This window comes from Tiliqua scincoides, chromosome 5 (assembly GCF_035046505.1).
Source record: "Tiliqua scincoides isolate rTilSci1 chromosome 5, rTilSci1.hap2, whole genome shotgun sequence".
In the NCBI taxonomy this organism is placed as follows: Eukaryota; Metazoa; Chordata; class Lepidosauria; order Squamata; family Scincidae; genus Tiliqua; species Tiliqua scincoides.
Window position 1 is genome coordinate 58,385,067 of NC_089825.1, and position 23,397 is coordinate 58,408,463.

General features: G+C 42.9%; 1 protein-coding gene across 1 annotated transcript in view; it reads right to left on the minus strand.

Annotated features, from left to right (window-relative positions):
* Positions 1–1,223: 1,223 nt before the first annotated feature.
* AMPH (amphiphysin) overlaps positions 1,224–23,397 on the minus strand; it is a 112,766-nt gene continuing 90,592 nt past the window's right edge. Inside the window, exons 12-22 of the mRNA XM_066628319.1 lie at positions 22,874–22,981; positions 20,206–20,229; positions 17,424–17,447; positions 14,861–14,893; positions 12,822–12,872; positions 11,318–11,464; positions 6,961–7,017; positions 4,958–5,107; positions 3,665–3,913; positions 3,376–3,474; positions 1,224–2,602 (exon numbers count right to left, since the gene is read on the minus strand). Of these exons, the coding sequence (XP_066484416.1) occupies positions 2,495–2,602; positions 3,376–3,474; positions 3,665–3,913; positions 4,958–5,107; positions 6,961–7,017; positions 11,318–11,464; positions 12,822–12,872; positions 14,861–14,893; positions 17,424–17,447; positions 20,206–20,229; positions 22,874–22,981 (1,050 nt within the window). The 3' untranslated portion in view covers positions 1,224–2,494. The remainder of the gene's footprint in view (positions 2,603–3,375; positions 3,475–3,664; positions 3,914–4,957; positions 5,108–6,960; positions 7,018–11,317; positions 11,465–12,821; positions 12,873–14,860; positions 14,894–17,423; positions 17,448–20,205; positions 20,230–22,873; positions 22,982–23,397) is intronic.

Sequence of the window (23,397 nt, forward strand, 5' to 3'; positions counted from 1 at the left end):
AAGCAGAGCTCCATGTGGCCCAGATAATCTTAATGCATAAAGGGATACTATCTCTTTATTTAGATGTGATTTTTGAATAGTGTATTGGATCACTATGAGTGGTAGGTATGTGTCTCTGCACTGAATGCATTGCTGTATCTTAGTAAGATTTTTATGAGCCAGTATGATTAGTTCTTTCAGTCTAGGGATGAGGTTTGCTGTAAATAACAATCAGTGCTCCCAGCCTGCATATCTGAACATGCAGTTATGTGAAGTACCCATTTTATCCATGATGACATAACTCAGGTTTTAACTACTTATGAAGAACATAGCTCTGTAAGAAAGCTCACTTTTTCTGTGTACAAGGTTCCAGGCACCTCCCATTAAAATCTAGGCAATAGGTTCTTTGCCTGAGACTCAACAGAGCTGTTACCAGTTGGCATTGATAAAGCAGCATAAGAAATACTCAGTGCTGTGGATTGTAAAACTTGAACCACAACAACTGCCAGCTGCAGAAAAGCTGATGATTTGGCTCCCTCTACAGGCACAAAATACAACACAAAAGTCTGTTGGAATCAAAACAAAACTTAATACCAAATCTGATATGGTAGTTTGTGTGAAAATTCTTGGTCATATGCTACCAAGTGAGGCTTGACCAAATGCATGAAGGAGGTTGATGGGTGGCTGGAGGCCATGCAACATCTTTCCACAACTGGCCCCACCTAAGATATTCTCCCCTGCCCCTGACTACAACTAGTCTCCTAGGTAATTTCTCCCTGCTTGTTAAAATTTCACACTCTAAGTCTAATTAGGTATTTCTCAACCAGTGGTATGGGTACTGCCAGTGTACTTGAGGTAGTGTCTGGTGATACCCCTGGACCCTACTGCCTGGCAGTGAGACCAAGAACATGACACAACTGTGGTAGGAGACTTGTCTCAGGGTGCAGAGCTCCAAAGCATGCTTTTCCATGCTTGAAAAAGTCCTCCTGTTCATCCTGAGCCTCTTACTGGTGTTTGTTGCATCTTGCCTCCCAACCCAGAAGTAACTAGCACTAATGTCATCGGCCATTACTTCCAATGGTACTTCAGATAGGTGAACCATGTGAAGTGGTATCGTGGAGGATGAACATTGGGAAATTAGTCTAATTCATTTTAATAGAATTCATCTTAGAATTCATGTGGAAGTTTTTTTGTTTATATACAAAAAGACTACTCATGAAATGCAACTGAACTGTTTGGAGCTGATCAAAGGTTTATTTTGAATGACACAACACTGAAAAACATAATTGTTACAGATGACTTTTTGATACAGGATACATCATATTTTTACTTTCAAGGGATCTTCAAAGGTGTGCTGCATAATACATGTAGTGAAAATATATTGTGTTCATCTTTCCTCAGATTTGAATCACATTTATTCATCAAGCCAGTTAATTTAAAAAATAAAATTAGCATTATAACCCTCTTTGTCAGAGTTCTCATCCCTAGCGATAGCAGTTGGTAATATAGAGGTGACAGAGCCATGCCTTCCTTGGTATTTTAGCAGCTTTGAATGTGAGCTTGATAACTTGTTTATTACCTTGGAATGAAATTTAATCTAATGTTTTGGCAATGGAGCAGCTATTTTCATTTGGAACTGAGTTCTTTACTGTAATGCCAGACAATAAGAGCAAATGCCTGTGAACAATACTACATCAAGGAACTACAATGAATGGGTAAGATATGTGCTAATGCATATAATCATTAGTGGCCTACCTCTTGGGAAGTGTACCAAAAATCCAGTGTGTGAAACTACTGCTCTAGAACATGTAACAGTACACAAGCAGAGCTGCTTTCCTTGGTTTTTCCTCAAGTCTGTTAATTGGGGGAGCAGATGGTAGTGTAGGCCTGACTGTTCCATTCCCAGACTTCTGGATCCTCCATTTCCATCCAGCTTTACCACAAACCCTTGCTGTTGATGCACTCTGCAGCACATATGCAGAAAATTGGCCACCTATGATTTATATATGCATACAACACATATGCATTCATGGTTGTATATTTATTTGAAAATAACATTGAAAAAGTTTGCAGCAGTTTTTTTTAAAAAATACACTGAAATCAGAATAGTTTGACCTCATTACTACAGGATTACTAATCAAGTTTTCTGCAGCGCAGCAACTCAATACAATACACTTAGTGCAGAGAAGTGAAGGTTCTGGTATTGAGGAGGCTACTCAGATTTGCATGGGAAAGGATCAAGTTACAGGATCACCATAGCTCTGACAAAGTACAAACAAACCCGTTGCCACGTATGTGAACAAATAAGGACAATTTTTTTTCCACGTACTGCTTCAAGAAAATGCTAGCTTTAATTTCTTGCAATCATGCTCATTTGATATGTCACCAAGTTTTTGTCTGGCACCAGTCTGTAAACTGTGACGGCTCAACTATAAAGGTGTGCTCCTGCACATTGGAGAGGTTCAAAATGTAGGGATTGAGCTTCCTACAATACTCTTCATGCCTGAGCTGAGAACTACTCCAAATGACGGGTGAAGTTCTCGGGGAAGAGTCCTTTATAGGTAGCTGCATCTTTGTACTGAAGCCAGTCAGATTCCTTAATGCCTGTTAACCAGCCAGCATCCTATAAAGAAAAAACAGAACAAAAACACAGCTGCTCAATCCTTAAATGCCTCCACTATAAATGTTTGCATGCATGTACACCATATTTGTTTAAAAACTTTAAGGATTAGGCTGGCGCACAGATAAGCCCTATGTTTGAAAAGTAGCATTTTCCCCCAACCCATTGTAATTAAAAAAAAAAAAACTGATACCACCCTTCCATAGAGCTTATCAGAGTGGTTGCAATAATAAAGACAATATAAAAACACCATCACGTATTAAAATAGCAAAATAAAATTTTGCTTTAAATTTTTAAAAGTCTGGGAAAACACTATCTTCCCTGGTATTGAAAGAGATACTAGTCAGCGTATCAAGAAACTTCAAACTTCAGGTACAGGCAAACTTCATATGACGGTTTCATAAAGAGGGTACCATGACCCAGCCCACTCCTTTTCCTGTCATCACCTGCCTCAAGTGCCAGTGGCTTGCAGAGATGGGTCTCTGCTAATAAACTCTGTTTGACTTGTTATGTGTAATGTTCTGAGCCAAAATCAGCCAATGGTCAGCACTGCCTTCAGTAAAGCAGCTTTAATTCATGCAAGTTATCTGTTTTTATTCCAATTCCAGTATTGGCATTTCAAAACAAGGTGAGTTACCACTGATAGCTCCATTTTCAGGAATGAAAATATGAAAGCTTGCTCAAAATGTTAGGCATGAGGCAATGCAGATCTAAGCAAGAAAAACTTGAAAAAAAGTATTTTAATGTATGTTGAGGGACAGGTCCTTTGGTGTTACCTGATCAGCCTCCGCTGACGGAATTACTAATACAATATCGCCACGGAGCAAATTCAGCTCATCGCTGCTAGCAGCCTCGAAGTCATGTACAGTTTCAACCTGCAAAGCAAAAAAACAAGGAAATATTTTCTCACTGAACATTCCTCCTGTTGTCAGTCTGTACTACTAAACTTGAACACACAGCAAAGATTCTTTTTCTCTCTTGAATGCCCTCTCCACCAATGATAATGTTGCCTACAGACAGGTTTCCCCTTAGCAAAGTATATCAGCAATGACTGCTCAAGTGAACCTTAAAGAGGAAGCCGGGTGGCATGCCATCATCTTGTGACACAGGTTGTTCCTCAGAAGATGCTGTCGGGACTTCCTTGATCAGTTTGGGATCGCTTGCAGCTTCTGGAGTTTCACTAGCAAGGCCTTCAGTGCCAACGCCTTCCACAGCATCTTTAGACTCATTCACCACGGTCTCATGTTCTTCTCCTTCCCCTTCATTATTTGATGCTGGCTCTATTACTACTGAAGGAATGTTGCTGAGGGTTTCCTTAGGAAAAATGTTTTTTAAAAAATTAAATTTGGAACAATAGCATCTATAAAGATTTTGAACTTTGTCTCCTAGCAACTAAAATAATTTTTAAAAATTGTCAAAAGCTCCTTGTGTTTTTCTTGTACATTCAGCATTAAAATAAAGCTGTATAACAAAGATGGGCAAAGTATGGCATAGGGGCCACATATGGCTTGCAAGAGCCTCCCATGTAGCATTCCAACTGCTCCCTGGCAAACATTCTGGGTCCTTAGACAACCCCCCCCCCCATGCAGGTGCTCACATATATAGTAGTGCCTCTGCATCCATGGTGGTTCTGTTCCTGAAACTCTTGCAGATACTGAAACCCAGCAGGTCTGGGCACCAAGACCTTCCCAGATGCAACCTGAGGAAAGCTTTGGAGGGTCCAAGTCATGCCAGGTTGGGTTTCAATGAAGGGCAGGGGACCCACATTGAATCCAATCCATGGACCATGAGGCTTGACCTATATACAACAATGCTGTTGCAGCTTTTCTAAAATGCAGCAGCCTTGCTCCCAGAAGCGGTGTGGATGTGGATGTGTGTATGCACCAAAGAAAAACACCGGTGCACATCAGTCAGCCGTGCTAGAACTGAAGCTGAGCAAGAAATGGTCGTGATTACACGACATGGCAGCACATACATTCACACTTACAAATTTAGGGCCCAATTCTATCCAACTTTATCCAAACACTCCCTTATCTTGAGGAGGCCTGTGTGACTGAACCCCCTCCCCCCAAGATGCAGCACATGGCTGCACCAACACTGGAAATTTGGATAGGATTGGGCCCTAAAACTAGTTAAGCAATCTGTTCTGCTTCTCAGGGAACCCTGGAAACTGAGGAAGAATCCCTAGATCGAGAACAGTTCTCAGCACCTTATTCAACAACTCCTCCCAAGACTCTCTAGGGAAACTCACAGACTGATGATAAAGCTGCTAGACGTTTGTAGTGCATGGAAGACCACTGAATTACTAAAAGCAACTCATTAAAAGAACAAAAAACCCCACAATCGTGGTTGCTTTACCTGAGATTCCTCTGCTGCTTTTCCTTCAGTGTGAAGTTTGTCTTCCTCTGTTCCAGTGACAGCAGTACCTTCACCACTCTCAGTTACAGGAATGACTCCAACATCCTCACCTTCCACTATAGGGCCTTCCACTACAGAATCCATCTGTAACTATGAGGAAGCATAAAAAAGGAAAATCATTCTTATATACCCTTCCAGATAAGTCTAAACCAAATAAACAGAAGACACTGCAAAGAGCTGAGGTACCTGCACCTCCTGGGATAGGTGTTCAGATATAAAGAAACAAATTATCTCAGGAGGCTCATCATAATCCCAAAATGGTCCTCATTACAGCATCCTGATTTGAAGGTGTCTAAGGACTGTGACCAGGAAAGGGAGTGGGAAGGGCACAGGAAAGTTTATCCTTTCTATGTGGTTCCAGACATGTAAATGTTACTGTGGCAAAAATATTTACACCCCTCCTTTGTCTTTGCAATGGGACCAACAGCCATCACAGAACCATCATCAACCCAAGCCAGAAAACAAACAGCAGCAGAGATACTAAATCCAGAATGGCTAAGTTTTCCAAAAAACCGTCCCACAGAAAAGCACTGGGAACTATTAATTTTAATTGAAGACAAAGAGAAGAAGCCAGCTGAATTTCCCCAAGCAGGAAGGTCCATGGTTTGGGTCCAGGTTATTGAGGGTCTGCCTTATCCCATACTTTCCAGCCTACCCTTTTAGGCAATCTGAGGGGGCTCACCTTTATTCCAAGTTAGAGGGATGGCAGCACAAGGATGAGCCTTCACTGTAGTGGCACCTCAATTATGGAATTTTCTTCTGGGGGAATAAAGAACAACCCCCTCCTTCATGGTCTTTCAGCAGGGGCTTAAAGTGTTCCTGTTTCGTCTGGCGTTTGAGTGATGGTTTGTCATCTGACTTCTGATGTCCGTAATCTGTTGTCTAAATAGTTTCCTCCCCCAGTGGTTCTTATGATTTTATAGTTTTATATAGTGTACATTTTAGTGTGCTTTTTGTAAGTCATCTTGGACATGGGAAATGCAGGATATAAATCTTTTAAATAAATAGGGGAGTGTCTTCTGTCTCACTGTGGTAATAGGTAAAGGAGCCAAAACTAAAAGGAGCAGCAGCCTTTTGACCGCCTCTGGAGAGTCTAATGTAGTGAGCTTATTGAAAAGTCAGGGTCATTGTTAACTCTACTCCCTCTGCAAATTTGCACTGCAACCTTTACTCATATGGGTCATTCAGAATAGCTACTGCAAGGAGCTGGCTGTGCAATGGATCTTCTGGTGAAAGTAAGACACTCTTTAAAAAAAGAAAGAAAGAAAGAAAAAGAACCCTCATAAACATGAACTGGCAATGAGCAAGGTTCGGAGCACAGATTCCCAATTATGCCTGGATACTTTTTTCCAGAATGAATGGAAATGAGTGCAAAAAGGGGGCCATTTGTATCCGGTCCTATTTTTTCCAAAAATGGATGCACATGTATGGTTTCAGCTCTGGCTGAAATGAGGCAAGGACACTGCACACTCATGTTCTATATATGTCTACAAAGCAAGCTAGCACTTTGGTAGGCACATCAAAGTCCCTGAGGGCTGCAACTGAGAAATGCTGCACTGAACATCCAGAAATGTATCAGCAGAATGCAATGGTTTGTGAAGTTGCAGTAGGTCACTGTAGTATGTGGCAGGATGCTCACTCAAGACTTGTTCATTCTTTTGCTTGGGCAAGAGACTATCAGTGCTTACACAGGATATGTAACCACATGCAGTGCATTCAGATAAAAAACAAACAAACAGTACACAGTACATGATATACAAAGTAGGGCACAATCACCAACACTCGTCCCAATAAGTGGGAGAAAGTAAAAGTCAACCCACGTGGTCAATGCTTATTAAGATCACTGAGAGTGAACAATGCATCTCTTTGGCTGAAAAGTGCTATAAATGAATAACATTGTAAGCCATTTTGTTTGCTGCTTTCTCTGAACCATGCATACGTACCTCACATTCTTTCTCAGCAAGTCCTGTTGTCTCCTTTACCCCTGCCTCTACAGCATCCTTCATAAAACCAGAGATATGATTTTAGCATTGATGTCAGGCTTTTCACAAGAAGAATCACCTGGACTGTATGAAAATGGGAAGAGTCTTCCAAAACAAATGGTAATAAGGAAATGGTGCTGAATGCTGGTACTATGGAGGCATGTATGGAAATGAATAGGCCAATGGACAAAGAATGAGAGGGAAAATACAGCATGGATTTTGGCCTTTTCTTGATGATGATGGTGATGATGATGCAGGGAATATAGAAATAATATATTTCTATAATGGATAGTCTCAGAATTTATTGCTGACTTGCAAAGAAACAAGTCAATGACTGTGAAATGAAATATTCCAGGAACCCAGTGGTCCATTGTAAACCAATGCTAGTATCTAGAAATCGAAAATATTTATTTAATGCTCCAAGGTTAGTGTCTAAAATTTTGCTTTGGGCTCCGACACCCAATCCTACACATATCTACTCAGAAGCAAGTTCTACTGAGTTCAGTGGGGCTTCCTTTGAGATAAGCTAGCACAATTGAAATCTTAACAACCTATGCTGGCAGCTAGGCATCTGAAATATTTTTCCAATCCTGATTAAAGCACTTAGATTGAATGAAACTGAAAATATTTAACAGGTGCATTCACATGTTTTAACATTTGCTACCAACGGTTGGGTGTAATCTGAATGTATTACGTGGCTGAAGGAAGCCTATAGCACTTTAAACCTTTTGGCAAAATTTATTCAAATATACAAAAGCCACTCTACATTACAGCTTCAATTTACCCAGTAACTTAAATTAAGTGCTCCATGTACAAACTCCATGTTTCTTTTTTAAAAATATGCATCACTTCTAATATTGCCTGCAGTTGCATTACAAACCCCAAACATATCCAGATGCCAGGCCAAGTCAGTTGCTGACAGCCATGTTGCTATGGAAACCTCTCACAGCTTTATCTCCTTAAATATTACAGCATTATATAACACTTTTTCCTATCATTAATTCTCTTGCAGCTGCCGCAGCTGAAGTCTTAGACCGATTTTATTTTTCAAATCTAGTTAGTTGCACAAATACATCAGTGAAAAAGCTAGTAGTGACAATTTCATATAAAAATATGAAAGCACACCTATTTGAATTGTGCTTTAATTATAAAGCAGGTCAACAAAAGTAAGTTCCTGGCAATAAAACTGCATCACTGCAAGACCAGATGTCATTGATACTACTGCAAATAGCAGCCCCATGGATTCCACGAAGGCAGTGGTTTTCAAACTCTCCAGGAGAGTTTGAGCCACTGTAAGTTCTTGCGGGGGCGGGGGGAGGCAGCGGGGGTGGGTGGAAGTGATCCCTAGGATCGCACCGCTCGGGGCTGCAGGGGCTTGGGAGCACTTATTCAAGCCTCCTGCAGCCTCCCCAGGGTGCGGGGAGCCCGTGTGAACCTTTGTTAGAGCTCCCTGCAGCAGTGAATGTAAAAGTGATTGCGCCTCGCCTCATAAGAACATAAGAACAGCCCCACTGGATCAGGCCATAGGCCCATCTAGTCCAGCTTCCTGTATCTCACAGCGGCCCACCAAATGCCCCAGGGAGCACACCAGATAACAAGAGACCTGCATCCTGGTGCCCTCCCCTGCATCTGGCATTCTGACATAGCCCATTTCTAAAATCAGGAGGTTGCACATACACACCATGGCTAGTAACCCGTAATGGGTTTTTCCTCCAGAAACTTGTCCAATCCCCTTTTAAAGGTGTCCAGGCCAGACGCCATCACTACATCCTGTGGTAAGGAGTTCCACAGACCAACCACACGCTGAGTAAAGAAATATTTTCTTTAGTCTGTCCTAACTCTCCCAACATTCAATTTTATTGGATGTCCTCTGGTTCTGGTGTTATGTGAGAGTGTAAAGAGCATCTCTCTATCCACTCTGTCCATCCCCTGCATAATTTTGTATGTCTCAGTCATGTGCCCCCTCAGGCGACTCTTTTCTAGGCTGAAGAGGCCCAAACGCCGTAGCCTTTCCTCATAAGGAAGGTGCCCCAGCCCAGTAATCATCTTAGTTGCTCTCTTTTGCACCTTTTCCATTTCCACTATGTCTTTTTTGAGATGCGGCGACCAGAACTGGACACAATACTCCAGGTGTGGCCTTACCATCGATTTGTACAACGGCATTATAATATTAGCCATTTTGTTCTCAATACAAAGCGGAAGTGGAGTGCGATTGCTCCACTTTCACTACTGCGGGGAGCCCTAACAAAGGTTCGCACCGGGCTCCCCGCACCCTGGGGAGGCTGCAGGAGGCTTGGGTAAGTGCTCCCAAGCCCCTGCAGCCCCCTGAGTGGTACGATCCTGGGGATCGCGCCGCTGCCTCCTCCCTGCCTCCAGGCTGCCCCTTAAGGGGGCAGAGGCTAGGGCCCACAGGCTGGTTTGCCAAGATTTTTCCTTCTGCCTTTGCTTGTTTGAAAAGGAGATCAGAGTGGTTCCCAAAAGAAAATTGTAATAAAATGAAATCAATACAACAACACACAAAAAATGCACAAGTTAGAGCAAACAGCAGCAAAACGAGATCTAAAGCAAACTTCACCTAATTGTACACTAGGCTGGCAAAGCTGGGCAGGTTCTGCCCATCTCTGGAAGGCAACAGTGTTCAGATGGTCCTCATAGGGAGGGCATTCCATAAACCAGATGCAATCACAGACAAGATTCTGTCCTGCATCTCTACCAGCTTCACCTCAACTGGGATAGGAGCCTGAAGCAGAGCATCCCCAGAAGGCTTTAGAAAATAGGCAGATTCATATGGAGAAGGGTAGGTACGATGAACCCAAGTCACATAGGCCTTTGACAGTCAAAACCAGGACTTGGTAATACATCACTATGCTGTGAGTCTCTCCATCTCACTTCACTTTATGTATGGGCCGATTCCTGTGCAGGTGGAGAATCCTAGCAGCAAGGCAACAGAGTGTCACATGCCTTTTAGTACTAGAAGTTACTGGAGGAGAAAGGTGATGAGGACATAGTGCTACTGCTTTTGATGGCAACCAGCTCCTGTAATGTCTAGTTCCATTCTTAAAGTGTGCAGCATGGCATCAGAGAGAACATGCACCCCCTACCATGCCAGGCACAAAATGTATTATGTTGGCTAGTTCTTTACGAGAAAATAATATTCAAGTCAGCAGGTTCTCAAATGAACAGCTCAGTACTTATAGATAAAGAGCCACTCCACTGTAGAAAGATTGCTTTTATTCATAATGACAAAAAAGCTTTCTTTTAGACTCTGCTGAAGGCTTTTGGCCACTGCCCAAAACCAAGTACAGTTCTGAGCACAGACCTCTTGTCTAGCTCCATCTATACAAGTAGCATCATCCAGAACAGGGGTGTCCAAACCCCGGCCCTGGGGCCACATGCGGCCCTCGAGGCCTCTCAATGTGACCCTCAGGGAGCCCCCAGTCTCCAATGAGCCGCTGGCCCTCCAGAGATTTGTTGGAGCCTGCACTGGCCTGACACAACTGCTCTCAGTGTGAGGGCAATGGTTTGACCTCTCGTGTGAGCTGTGGGATGAGGGCTTCCTCCACTGCTTGCTGTTTCACATCTGTGATGCAGTAGCGGCAGCAAAGGACAGGCCAGCCTTGCTTTGTGCAAGGCCTTTTATAGGCCTTGAGCTATTGCAAGACCTTCATTCATCCATATAACTTCTTTAATATATTCATTTATGTCAGCTTATGTAAATTTATTCAAATTTTAAATGTAAATTAATTCTTTTTTTCCCCCGGGCCCCGACACAGTGTCAGAGAGATGATGTGGCCCTCCTGCCAAAAACTTTGGACACCCCTGATCCAGAACAAAATGTCTCCAGAAGATAAGTTCCTAGACTCTTATTTAAAACAGCTAAATAATTTTTAAGTGTCAAGAATTATTAGCATGTACAAAGACTACCATTTCAGTTCAAATTCAGCCAAGCAACCGTTCTAGCGGAAACCTTATAGACATTAATCATATCTGCTGATGACTTGAAGGGCTGCAGTCTTAGACAGAAATGTTGGTTTTTCAGAGAAAGGAAAGCATATATATCCCAGAAGCACCTAACAGCAACTTAACCTGCAGAAATAAAGTGTAATGGGGGGGGAAGGGAGCAAGAAACCCCTTGGTCCACAGTTTCCTCAGCCATGCCCACCACAGACCACTTTTGGTAGGCCAAGGCTTTTGACCATCCACTCGTAAAGTCCCATAAAGATAAAAAATGGACAACATGGGTGAAATGTGATGTGCACAAACATGATGAGGCACTATCTGGATGAGTGTGAAGGCACATGAAGTACCAGTCACTCACCACAGGTTCTGCAGGAGGCTCCCCAGCAGGCTCCCCAGCAGGCTCCCCAGCCTCCGTGAGCTGTTCAGCGGCAGAGGCATCCACATCAGGGGCACTTGGGACTTCCTCAGCCTGAAGTTCTACAGGCGGAGCTTCTTCTGCTTCAGTCTTTAGTTATCGTATATATATTTTTTGAAAATGTAGATAAACAAACCAATTGAGGAGAATGCTGTACATTATGGGACCAGGATCTGTGCAGTTAGGATTCTTAAGTTTATTTTTAAAACATGTTAACTTAATTTTTTAAAATTCTCTCTTGTCTTTGGACAAGACTCAGCAGCATAGCAAGAGGAAGCACAGGTCATCCATTCTCTCTCTCGCCACTTTCTTGGAACTTCGCAAGAAACAGTTACCAGTATGATATATGCAACAGTTTGGATGTGTTAGAAAATTCAAGACATAGAGCTTAGCCAGTCAGTGATGCAAACAAGAACTGAAGGCAGAGCTTCCACATCTTTACATCTTACAGTAGACCCAGACTTAATTAAATAAATACATTTCAGACATAAATGGCTGAAATCACCCTACAGATTTCTCATTGGAAGCAAACATCATTGAACTAGATCAGGGGTCTCCAAACATTTTGGCCAGAGGGCCGCATCAAATATCTGGCATGGTGTTCAGGACCGAAAAAAATTTAAATATAAAATTTATATAAATAAATTAGAGATGGAATTTAGAAGAGTAAATAAATGAATGGATGGGCTCATTCCTTCAAAATCTCTGGCCCTTGGAACACCCTCCAGATGCAACCAGAGCACAGTTCCAGTCATGTTTGGCCAAGTGGGCCAGAGGCTTTCAGGGGACAAGAGGCTGGCCACAGCCCGGATAGAGGCTTGCCGTGGGCTGCATCTGGCCCCCGGGCCGGGGTTTGGAGACCCATGACCTAGATCTACTAATTTATTTTCTCACACATTTCAACTAGCAACCATATAATGATGTATCCATACATTCTGTTGCAAACAGAAGACTTGTTGAGTCTCATCCCTCAGCCCATGTAAGAGGGTACATTTAGTTTGCACATATACACTCCATCTTCCATGAGGGACATGGGTGGCAGAGGAGTTAAGGCTGCTGGGAGATCTGATTGGAGACTTTCCATAGTGCCTTATGCTTTTTAAGGGACAGGTTCTAACTCAGTGGTAGAATGTGTGCTTTGCATACAAAAGGTTCCAGGTTTGATCCCTGGCATCTCCAAGCAAGGCAGGGAAAACTCTGAAACCCCTGAGAGTCATTGCCAGATAGTGTGTCAATACTGAAGTAGATCGCCCAACACTGAACTCAGTTTAAGGCAATTTTTCAAGTTCCAAGATGAATGAAGGAGAATGGGGCAGGACAGAGGGTAGGTAAAGGTAATGCAGATCAGTAGAACAGAAGTCCTCACAGCCCAACAAACCAAGCAGCATAGTAGAAGAAAACATAAGGCTTGCCCATTTTGACAAATACCACGACAAAAGCAGCTTACCAAGTTATCCATCACATTCTGACTTGACTGCATTGAGAACAGGGAAGTATCCTAGGAAGGTACAAACAGAAAACACAAGACATAACATTTAGTAAGACTAAGCTTGTAAAAAATTTACAGTCTATGCCTGGTCAAATCTGCATCTTATATGAACAAACTATGCAGATAATAACTGCATATGGTACAGTAGTATTAGGATCTTATGCACTGACATTTGTGTGCCGCTTTTCAATTCTGGCCTTTGAAACGACTCATAGCAGCATATTAAAACATTCTAAACATAACATAAATTCAATTAAGATTAAACAGTGCTAAATGTAGTAGTCAAAGTCTATTTGATCCAACAGGAACTGCCAAATGGTTTCTGAGAAAAAAATTCCCATGTAAACTTCCTAGGTTTTATAGGCCAAAATCCTAACCAACTTTCCAGCACTGGCATAGTCAATGGAACACGTGCTGCATCCTGCAGTTTGGTGGCACTCATGGAGGCCGCCTCAAAGTAAGGGAATGTTTGTTCCCTTATCATGGAGCTGCACTGTCCTTATGTCGGTGCTGGAAAGTGGGTTCGGATTACGCCCATAGTGTACCTGCACACGGATACCATAATAAAGATGGTGGATTTGATCAAAAATTTGTGTGCATTATCACATTAATCCTTAGCAAGCACTATTCTGAATGATTGGTTTGCTGTAAATAGCTACTAATAGCAACTTCAGCAAGGGCGTTTCAGTCAGAAAATAACATGGGGAGGAAAGGGTTAACCCTGTGGTCCAGACCTGTATAATCTCCCCACTGCCACCCTTTGGAAAAAAAAATTCAGGTTTTAAACATGCCTAACATACCTTAAACAACTCAACCCAATTCCTATGGATGACCAAATTCTTATTCGACTAGACACTACATGCTTCAAAACAGTTTTTCTTCTGTAAGGAACTTCATTAGCACCATCATGCTAATTAACGTTCATACAGCAAAATTAAAAATGTCTTTCGAATGTCTTGGGAGAAAGTCCATTTTAAAAAGTGCACTACTAGCTCACCTCACATCCAAATAAAGAATGTAGTGTGACATTGCTGAATTCATAAGGGGACATTATGCATCTTTTGCTGTATCACCTCCCAAGTCCAGCATGTGGGGACTTTGAAGGTTCAAGCATCAGGTCAAGACAAGGTGCAAGAACATAAGAAGGACCCTAGCCTTGGCCTTGGACTAGGCCTTGGATTAGGCCAGAGGCCCAACTAGTCCAGCATCATGTGTCCCACAATAGTTGAGCAGACATCACTGAGAAGTCCATGAGCAAGAAAGGTAAGTTGGGTCTCAGTATTAGCTAGGTTTCCATTCCCAAAACTCACATGGATGGCAAAAATTGCATTAAAGCAAATCCATATTTAAAAAAATGTCCCTTTGGTAGGCAATCTATCCTTGCTGACCTTTGTGATGCAAGACAGAATCATTAGGCAGACAATCCATCAATCATTCTCTCTCCAGGTGCTTGGAAAGGGTTCACTCCAAGGCAGCGACCCCTCCCTTCACCCAGAGCTCAGCACTGGGAAAGAATGCCAAGAGATTATCTTTCTTTCAAGTGCTCAGGGGGAAGGGAGGGGTCGCTTGCCTTGGAGTGAAGCTGTTCTAAGTTCCTGGAGAGAGAATGATTGATGGATTGTCAGGCAGCTGCCCTCTCTCACATTAACGAGGCTATTGTTTAGCAACTTTTTTTCTTTAGTTTAAAAGGCCCTACTCATCATGTTGAGATAAAACTTTGGATGAAAAATCCATGGATAATTAGGTTATACCTGTATATCTTTTTCCCTCCAATGCTCTCCTACTACTGGCATTCAGAAGCAAAATACCTCTAAACCCAGAAGTTGCATGATAGATGAACCCTGTCCTCCATAAATGCGTACAATCCCTTTTGAAACCAGCTAAGCTACTAGTTTATAACCATACATTGGTTTATAACCACATATTATGGTATTGAGTTCCATGGACTCGGTATATATTGTATGACACAATTTATCTCAAATGACAGGATTTCTTACCTGTGTGAATCCATTAAAAGCATTGCTAGAAGCCTAAGTAAAATTGGAATTCAGAACAAAATGATTGTTAGCATTAAATTAACTGTTGCTCAAGTGTAAATCACATTTTACAAACTCTTGCTTGCACATTACGAGACACACAGTTAAAAAAAAATCAAAAAAGGATTTTTTTTAAAAGTAAAGGGAAAGAATAACAATTCCAACAAGCAGTGTGAAGCTATTAATGCCATTAAAGAGAAAGAGAAAAGAATAACGATACAGTCTGAGATTTGGAGAAGACTGGAGTTGCATATATCGCACTAGAAAACAGCATTCAAAAATAAAAAGACAGTGGAAGATGGTGTGTTCAACAGCCAACCACTTTTTGGTCAACCTAATGTACTTTATGGTTGAACTGTATCAAAGTTGAAATGTTGGAATGATCACTAGGTTAGCAAAGGAGGGCAGGGAGAACAAAGAAAGAGGACTGTTTGTAAAACACAAGGTTATATATATATGCATACATGACCTAAGGAACTTTCATTTCTAGACTAGGCTACACACTGGGGTAGGTACCTCTTCTTTATCAGCCTCTATCTCCTGGTACAACAATCCATATCTCCGGTTAGCAATTTCATCTTCAGATAAATCTGAGCTGTTGGTCTCATTTTCTTTTGGACTAGTTGAGCTCTCGGTGCTAGCATTTCGGGAAGGTCCCATTTGGAACAGAGCCAACGGCCTACCTATTTCCTTGCTTGGTCCACTGCTGCTAACATTTGCCTGTTCCCCAGTTGATCCTTGCTTTAAAGGTGGCTCCTGATTCTGATGGTATGGTGTTATAACCACAGCTCCCCAGCAGTTATCTAAACCTCCCAGATCTTGAGTAGACCAATTATCACTGAAACCTGCCCAGGGGCTCCCAAGACTTCCATCCACGGAGTCCTGTTTGGGAGGGAAGGGCCAGTTATCATAGCCATTGTTTTGGTTAGGAAGCCCCCAGGAATCAGTACTAACTGTTGGATCCCAGTTGGCCTGCCAGGGATCCATTTCCAATGCTTCGGGGACACTAACGTCACTATTACGTTCTTCAGCCATGCAAAATGCTTCCCTGTCTACAAAGGCATCTTCCACATTATCTAGCCCAGAACTAATGAGGTTTGCATCAGCTGTGGCAGTGGACCCAGGCTGCAGAACCATGTTCTGTTCAAAGGGTATAAAGGCAGCTTCGCATTCACCGGCAACGTTACTGTTTTGATGGATGCCATAGCTATGCTCTTCAGTCTCTTTCCCAGGCTCTTCTGCACCAGGCAGCTCACTGCCACAATCAGGTTTTCCAACCTTCACAGTTGATTTGTCTCTGATATCTACAGCAGCCAATCCCGTAACATTTGCCATGGCTCCTTCCTGTGTGCACGTTATGGCTGTGTTCTTAGCACAGGGCAAGTCATCCACACACTCTGTTCCATGATTCCAGGAACTTAACCCATTCTCAGGTTCAAACCCACTGTGTTCTACAGTTGCAGAGTTGCTCACCCCATCCCCCAGCCCTGTGCTCGTTATATCCTCTGCAAGTCTTTCACCTGTCATCTGAATCATAGCAACTCCATTAAACTCTAAGCCAAAATCCTGACCATTTCTATCTGCGGTTGTCTCTGGTTTCCTGTGATTATATTCTGAACCCCTTCTAATTTCAACCTCAGTGCTCTCCAGGATCTCATGATCTGTTTTTGCTAGGGTCTCAAGATGTTCTCTTGCACTGTTGCCTTTACTGTCCCAATCTCTCTCTTCCAACTCCTCTGTGTGGTCTAGCTCCTTGCGGTTAACAACTCTGGTTTCTACCTTTTCGCATGGCTCCACATTTGCCCAAAAAGACTCTTCTGTTTCTTGGTTCTCCTCTTCTGTGTTGTCCATACTAAATGGGGTGCCACCCAAAAAGCCATCAGTTCCCACCGGCGGCCACTCTGCCAAAGTCTCATTCACTAAAGGCTGATTAGTCTCCACCAGGTCTGTACCACAGTCCGCATCATGACCAGTGTCCAAGTGCATTTCCGGGAAATTTTGGTTTTCACCTAAGGAGGCCATCCAAGATGCACTGTCCTCTTGTTCGCCTACTGCAGGCCAGGTAGTGGTAGCCAGCGCAACAGACGATTCTGCTGAGGTTTGCTCTCCCTCAGGGAAAGGCAAAGGACCACCTTCCGCCCTTTCCTGGCTCTCACTGGCTGCACTACCATCTAGGCCCCAGCTGTGCGAACCTAGATCAGTTTGGGGTTTGTTAATATCTTCTGCTGACCCATTGTTTGGGTTTTCCTCCATGACCAGGTTACAGAGGGAAAGACTTTTTGAAGAATCAGGCTTTAGGCAGACAGAAAAGTAAAGAAAAAAACAAGATGAAAAAGATACAGGTGGACTTGATGAGAAAACAAAGTTCAATATTTTACTATGGCAACTTTAGTTTAAACATGACACGTGACTAAATTAAGGAATTATCACAACTTATGGTGGGGAGCAGGACTAACATACAGTTGGAGACAGCAGCTAGCAATCTAAACAGCAGTGTTAGCAGTTGCAAGAGAGGTCTGCTTACCGGCTGCACCAGTTCGTTGCTTGTCTGTGCAGAAGAAAACCATATCAATAAAACGACCAAAAGCTTGCAGGCATCACAGCTCCTGTCACTAAAAAGCAAGCAATGGCTTCCAGGAGTCATTGCATTCATATGCTGATGGTGAACCATCAAAATACAGCATGCTGAATTTCCACTACATCCAAAAGCACCTTCACATTACTGAAGTCACCAATTTAGAAAGGATATAAAGCTGCCATTGCTGTTTTGGTGTGACAGAAGCTTTCATATTCATGCAATTTTACTTGCCCTTGTACTCAAGCAGGGATCAGAAGCAAGACCAACCCCCCCAAATCTCAGATTTTCAAGTGACCACCAACAATGTACAGTAATACCTGCCATAATGCAGTTATTTTTGGCCTTGAGCCAAGTCCATTTGTCTATTCTGCTGGGGCAAAGAGACACCTCAAGACACCCTTGAAAACTTCGCAGGCTGCCTATGGCAAGGCTAGCTTATACAAACTTTGCAAAAGGCGTCTAGTACTGTTGTAGAAATGTACGCAATAATTAATTAAGTTGCATTGAGATGTCCAGGAATATAATAGAACTGAGGAAAAAGAACCAACATAAAGCTGGTTAATTACACCAGCTCACCAAATTACACCAACTCACTGTATTTACTTTTGGCTCTTTAGGCTTCTTTTAATTTAATGTTTTTAAGGTCTTTCCAATGAAGAAATTTGATAACAGTGTTTATATTCTGAAGTCACATATGAACATTTGGAAACAATATTTCTGTTTAGCATTTTTATTAATGCAGGATTCTCTATTTTAAAAGAGGATCAGTCAAAATGCAATCTCAACAAGACCAACAAGTTGTCAGATTGATGAACTGGACTGTAGCCCATAAAAATGAATGCAACAATAAATTTGGTTGTTTTTTTTAAGTGCCACAAGACTCTTAGAGCCCTATCCTGAAGCTTGGCATGCCAGCTCACCACCAGCGTGCACTGTTGCAAATGTGCCATTAGGCACATCTACGGGCCCTGGCACAGGTGCTGGAACCGCTAGCTGGCACTGGGCTAATGCTGGGCTAGCACTGGGTGAGTGCCTGAGCTCTGCTGCTTGGTGGTTGCACAGACTGCCGAGCAGCTGAGAGGTAGGTGGAGGCATGGAGGTATGGGGGGGAGGTGGGGAGGAGGTGTTCCGGGGAAGGGGGAGGCAGAGGGAGGGCGGGAAGGAGGTGCTCTGGGGGAAGGGAGCAGGGCGGGATGGAGGCAGGATCGGTGGAGCGGATCCAGAGCCTCTGTGTCGGGCTCAGCACCCAACATGGAGGCTCGTCAATCTACACCAACCTTTGGGTCACCATAGAATCAAGTAGCCCCATTGCGGGGCTACTCGGTTTATCCGGGGAAAGGGGACAAAAGTCCCCTTCTCCTGAGGAGCCGCCGGAGGCTGCCTGGGGTGTAGAGGATGCGGCAGCAGCCATTTTCAGCACCGCTGAAGCCCTGCGGGTTGGGGAGCTCAGGATTGGGCTGCCTGGTCCCAATCCTATCCAATTTTCCAGTGCTGGTGCAGTTGTACCAGTCAGGTGTGCACTGCATTCTGTGGTAGAGGGGCAGTCACTGGGGCCTTCTCAAGGTATGAAACATGTGTTCCTTTACCATGGGGCTGCATTGTGGCTACACCAGAGCTGGAAAGTTGGATAGGATTGGACCCTTAGTCTGCTGCACCAAGAACCAATACAGCTATCCTTGAAAATACACTACTTGTCACCTTCGCATTCATGCAGATGATAAATCACTGTAGAGTTGCACGGCTATGACTGGCAAGACACAGCGTGCACACGCGCGTGTCATTTTTCTCCATTTCTATTGTTAGTTGCCTTGGGCTTGCAAACGCAGGAAATGTAGGCTATAAATCCTTGGAATAAATTTGTTTTCCCAGCTCTATTTTGGAAAGTTGATTTTTTTTTTTTTAAAGGAATGGGATGTAACACACAGAGGTGTTAGATATAGCAAATAATCTGGCACAGATCAATGTTGTGTAAACACAACGAGTGACATCCATGCCTTTACTGAAGCACTAAATTGACAGAAACTTTTTTCATAAAAAGAAAGAGCTGGTCTCATACAGGGGTTCTTGCAAGAGCAAAAAGGTGTCCTTTCATGAGCAGAATTTTCTTTCCATCTATGGCAGACATCTTTGCCAGCAGCACACCACTGCACAGAAGGTCTGGAAGCTGTCATTTAGAGCCATGGTTCTCAAACCATGAGCAGTGGCTTCCTGGGAAGCTGCAGAAAACAGCCAGGGGAGCCACAGAATTGCCATGAAAAATCAGCTGTCCGATACAACGTATAGGATTGTAGCCCAAATGGGGAGCTGTGGCCAGTGGCTCAGTAGGTCAATGGAGCTGCCAGTCGAAAAAGTGTGGGAACCACTGTTTTAGAGCAATGTTTTCAATGTCTATTTCATTCTTTTTCTGAGAAAATGACTTCAAACCTTCCAGGCTCTGGTGACAATACAGGTCTAGAAAACCTCCATTAATTCTTTGACACAATCTTTCAGTTTGCATCCTCAAATACAAGCAAGCTTAAGTATGTGCAACTGTCCTTGGCACATTTAGCCAGTTACCATTTCTTCTCCAACCTCCCCACTGTCTCTGCCTAAATTTATGACACCAGCCCCTGCAGGCAGGGACTGTTCCCCTTTGCTTATATGTTGCTCTGTTGAACACTGTGCATAGTAATGGTGCTACATAAAATAAATCTAGAAGACAGCGCACAAAGATAAAAAGCCACCTTACCGTCCATAAATCCCAAGGTAGCGTCTGAGCAGAGGGAAAAGAAGGACAGTGTTGAAAACCTCATTTGTACACCCTTTTATGTGCTGTAAGGCATAATAGAACCATGATTATTCACATGCGCAAGACACTGTGGCTTAGCATTTTTTCAGGGGGTGGATTCAGTGTGCTTGTGAGGGATTTCACCAAGTCCACACATCAGGAGAGAGATTCTGATTTGTAGGACAAAAGCCTCTGGGAAGTCCACCTGCACAATCCCTATGGAAATGAAGAGGATCTTCTCAGGAGCACCAAGAGGGGCCTCAAGGCCACATCACACATTATACGTATTTCAGGTGGAAAACTCAAGACTTTATGTATGCACCTAAATTGTGACAAGCGCATGTTTGCAAGCCTGAGTTATGTAGATAACCTTGTTGGAGAGCAGCATCTCCTTAAGTGATAAAGCAGCTTCTGCCTTGATATGGTGTGTCAACTGGCCACTGTGCTTTAAGGTCTTTCCAAACTCCCCCAGCACCGATTCCAGGGGAAAACACAGATCCACAGCTCATGATTCAGGGCCAAACTGCAGGACAATTTGGGCACACATTTCAAGAAGTGTCTTGATATGAGATTGCCCACTGCCACAATACACCCAGACTGAGAGAAATGTAATCTTCATTCACCTGCTTTGTTGCAAGCTGGACTCACTCAATACAATACAATACAATCATACCTTTATTGGCATATAAAATTACAACAGTCACTAAAGAATAATCAACCACTGAAGGACTATACATGATAGAGAGGGGAAATAGAAATTGATTTAGGAAATGGAAGATATTTTAATAATTTGGGATAAAAAACTGGCAACTGCTAAGGCAATATCTGCCTGGTTATCGCTTAGCAAAGCGAAACAGGGATCGACAAATGGAACAGTAGGATGTCGTAAAAAGGGATCCAAAAACAACTTTCGAAGTGGACAATGCGCTGGGCAATAAATCAGGATATGCTCCAATGTGTCTGGCTCGAGGTGACAGAAAGAGCACAATCTGCTGTACCGAGGAGTGTGAGAAAATCTGCCAAGATGGTATGAGGAAGGAAAAAATGTTAAAACGCGCAAGCATAAAAGCCCTTCTAAGGGAAGGATTTATTAGGGTATCAAAATATTACGAAAGCTGACCTGGTAAAGGATAGAGACCAAAAAAAGGGGGAACAAATGGACTCACTCTAGCCACATAGCTGCACAATGTCTTTCATAAGAGTGTGTGAAATAACACTAATAGCTATTTTCCTTCTGCTCATTGTATTGTTCTTTGGATCCAATCCTCATACGTGTAACAGGAAAGAAAAAACTATCAGTAAGGATATCTTGTTTGTACTATAATGTGGATGATCTTAGGAAGTATTTTGCAACATTTTCAGGAAAAGTCATCAGTTTCATGAAAAGCTGGCATCAAAGTTATCAGTCTGACCCAGCTTTTCAGAGACTTGACAATCTCATGGCAATTGAATATTTCTTCTGCCTGTTGCGCACTCCATTGCCAAAGCAGACTACTATTTTCTCCCCAACCAAGAGAAGATGAGTTCTGCAACCTGTATAAATTATGCAAATTGGGCACATTTCCAACATCCCAATTTTGCATTATTTATCCTTCATTCTAAAACTATTTTGCACGGGTTTTTCTGGTTTCACTTGTCATGGTACGTTACAGGCTAGGAGCTCTGGAAAACACTGAAGTCCCTCCTCTAACTGTGATGAGGCTTACTCAGTCACCTAGTGTTGGCATCAGGTTACTGGAGGCAAAGCCCTGGCCTGGGTCTCCCATGCTGTGTTAAAGCCCCTGCACTTTCCAAGCTTACTGAAGGATACCAGGTTGAAGTGGCTCCTCCTGCCTTCCCCACTGGCCAATGGGAGCATGTTTTAGAGCAGGGGCTCTTAATCTTTTTACGATTACAAACCACCCCCGCCCAGGAATTGTCCAATATGTTCCCAAACCCCCTTCTTCAGACTGTAAAATCATCATCACCAGTCTTATTAGGTACCAGTTTGAATTCAAAAGAGGTCAATAGCCTGGTTTACTTTACATATGGATAGTTAGGAACAGAATGCCTCAATCCATATTGATAATGACGTAGATAATTGAGTAGATTGGATAGTTTATAATCCAATCTACTTCAATTCAGAGATCGAGTCCCATACCCCAATAATTTGGTTCTCGTAGCCCCACAGGTACGATATCCTTGGTTCAGAATCCCTGCTCTAAAGCCCCACAAGGCCCACAAGGCACAAGAACTTTGTGGGGGGATGCCCCATAGGTAGATGGGGAGCTGGTGACAGCAGTGGCATGAGTCTCTTCATCAACTTGTGTCACCACTGCCACTTGTATTGGGGCATTAAGGGGTCAACCAAGTGGGCTCATTATGCCTATCCAAGCTGGCTAACCTTACCACTGCTCCCTGCAGCTACCCTTCTGGTTCTGAAGACCAGTAGGCATTGGCCATACATGTTCAAACATATGGACTGGAAACAGGCTTTTAAACATTAATTACATTGAGTTTCTGAAGAACCTGCACTCTACACTTTTTCTGTGTTCTCACAGAATCAAAGCATACCCACAGGCTTGATAACCTCAGACAAGGTTTTGTGACTGCACATCTATGATTAGGAAGTGTCAAGCCAAGAAAGTACCTGAGACATTGGGGAATGGGATGGCACAGGAGCTGCCACATCAGGCTTGAAAGGATCAAAGTCAAAATCTAACAAAGACTCTTCTTTCTTCTCTTCAGGAACTTCGTTCTGTTAGAAAAGCAACACTCAATTACAAACTCTTTCAAAGTTCACATTTTAGTGATCAGTGTGCTATGATTTTGTTTTGCTCAAGGCAACATGTATTTTATTGTATTCAATATAACCACTTTTCTAATAGAAGTACCCAAAGCAGTAGATACAATAATTAAAATTATGAAACACAAATTTGAGACTACAACTCAATTCAGTCTTTTGGATCTGCATGTGCCACATACTGTCTCCAAATGTTTGATTTGGCTATAGGGCACTCTTAACCTATAGAGATAATCCTTCCTATTTCTCAGACTTTATGGAACCAATCCTGCAACTTCTCATTCTTAAGCAATGGCAATTTTGTTTATACTCTTCAAGGATTTCATCACATCACTATATCTCAGTGGTTCCCAAACTGTGTGCCGCAGCAC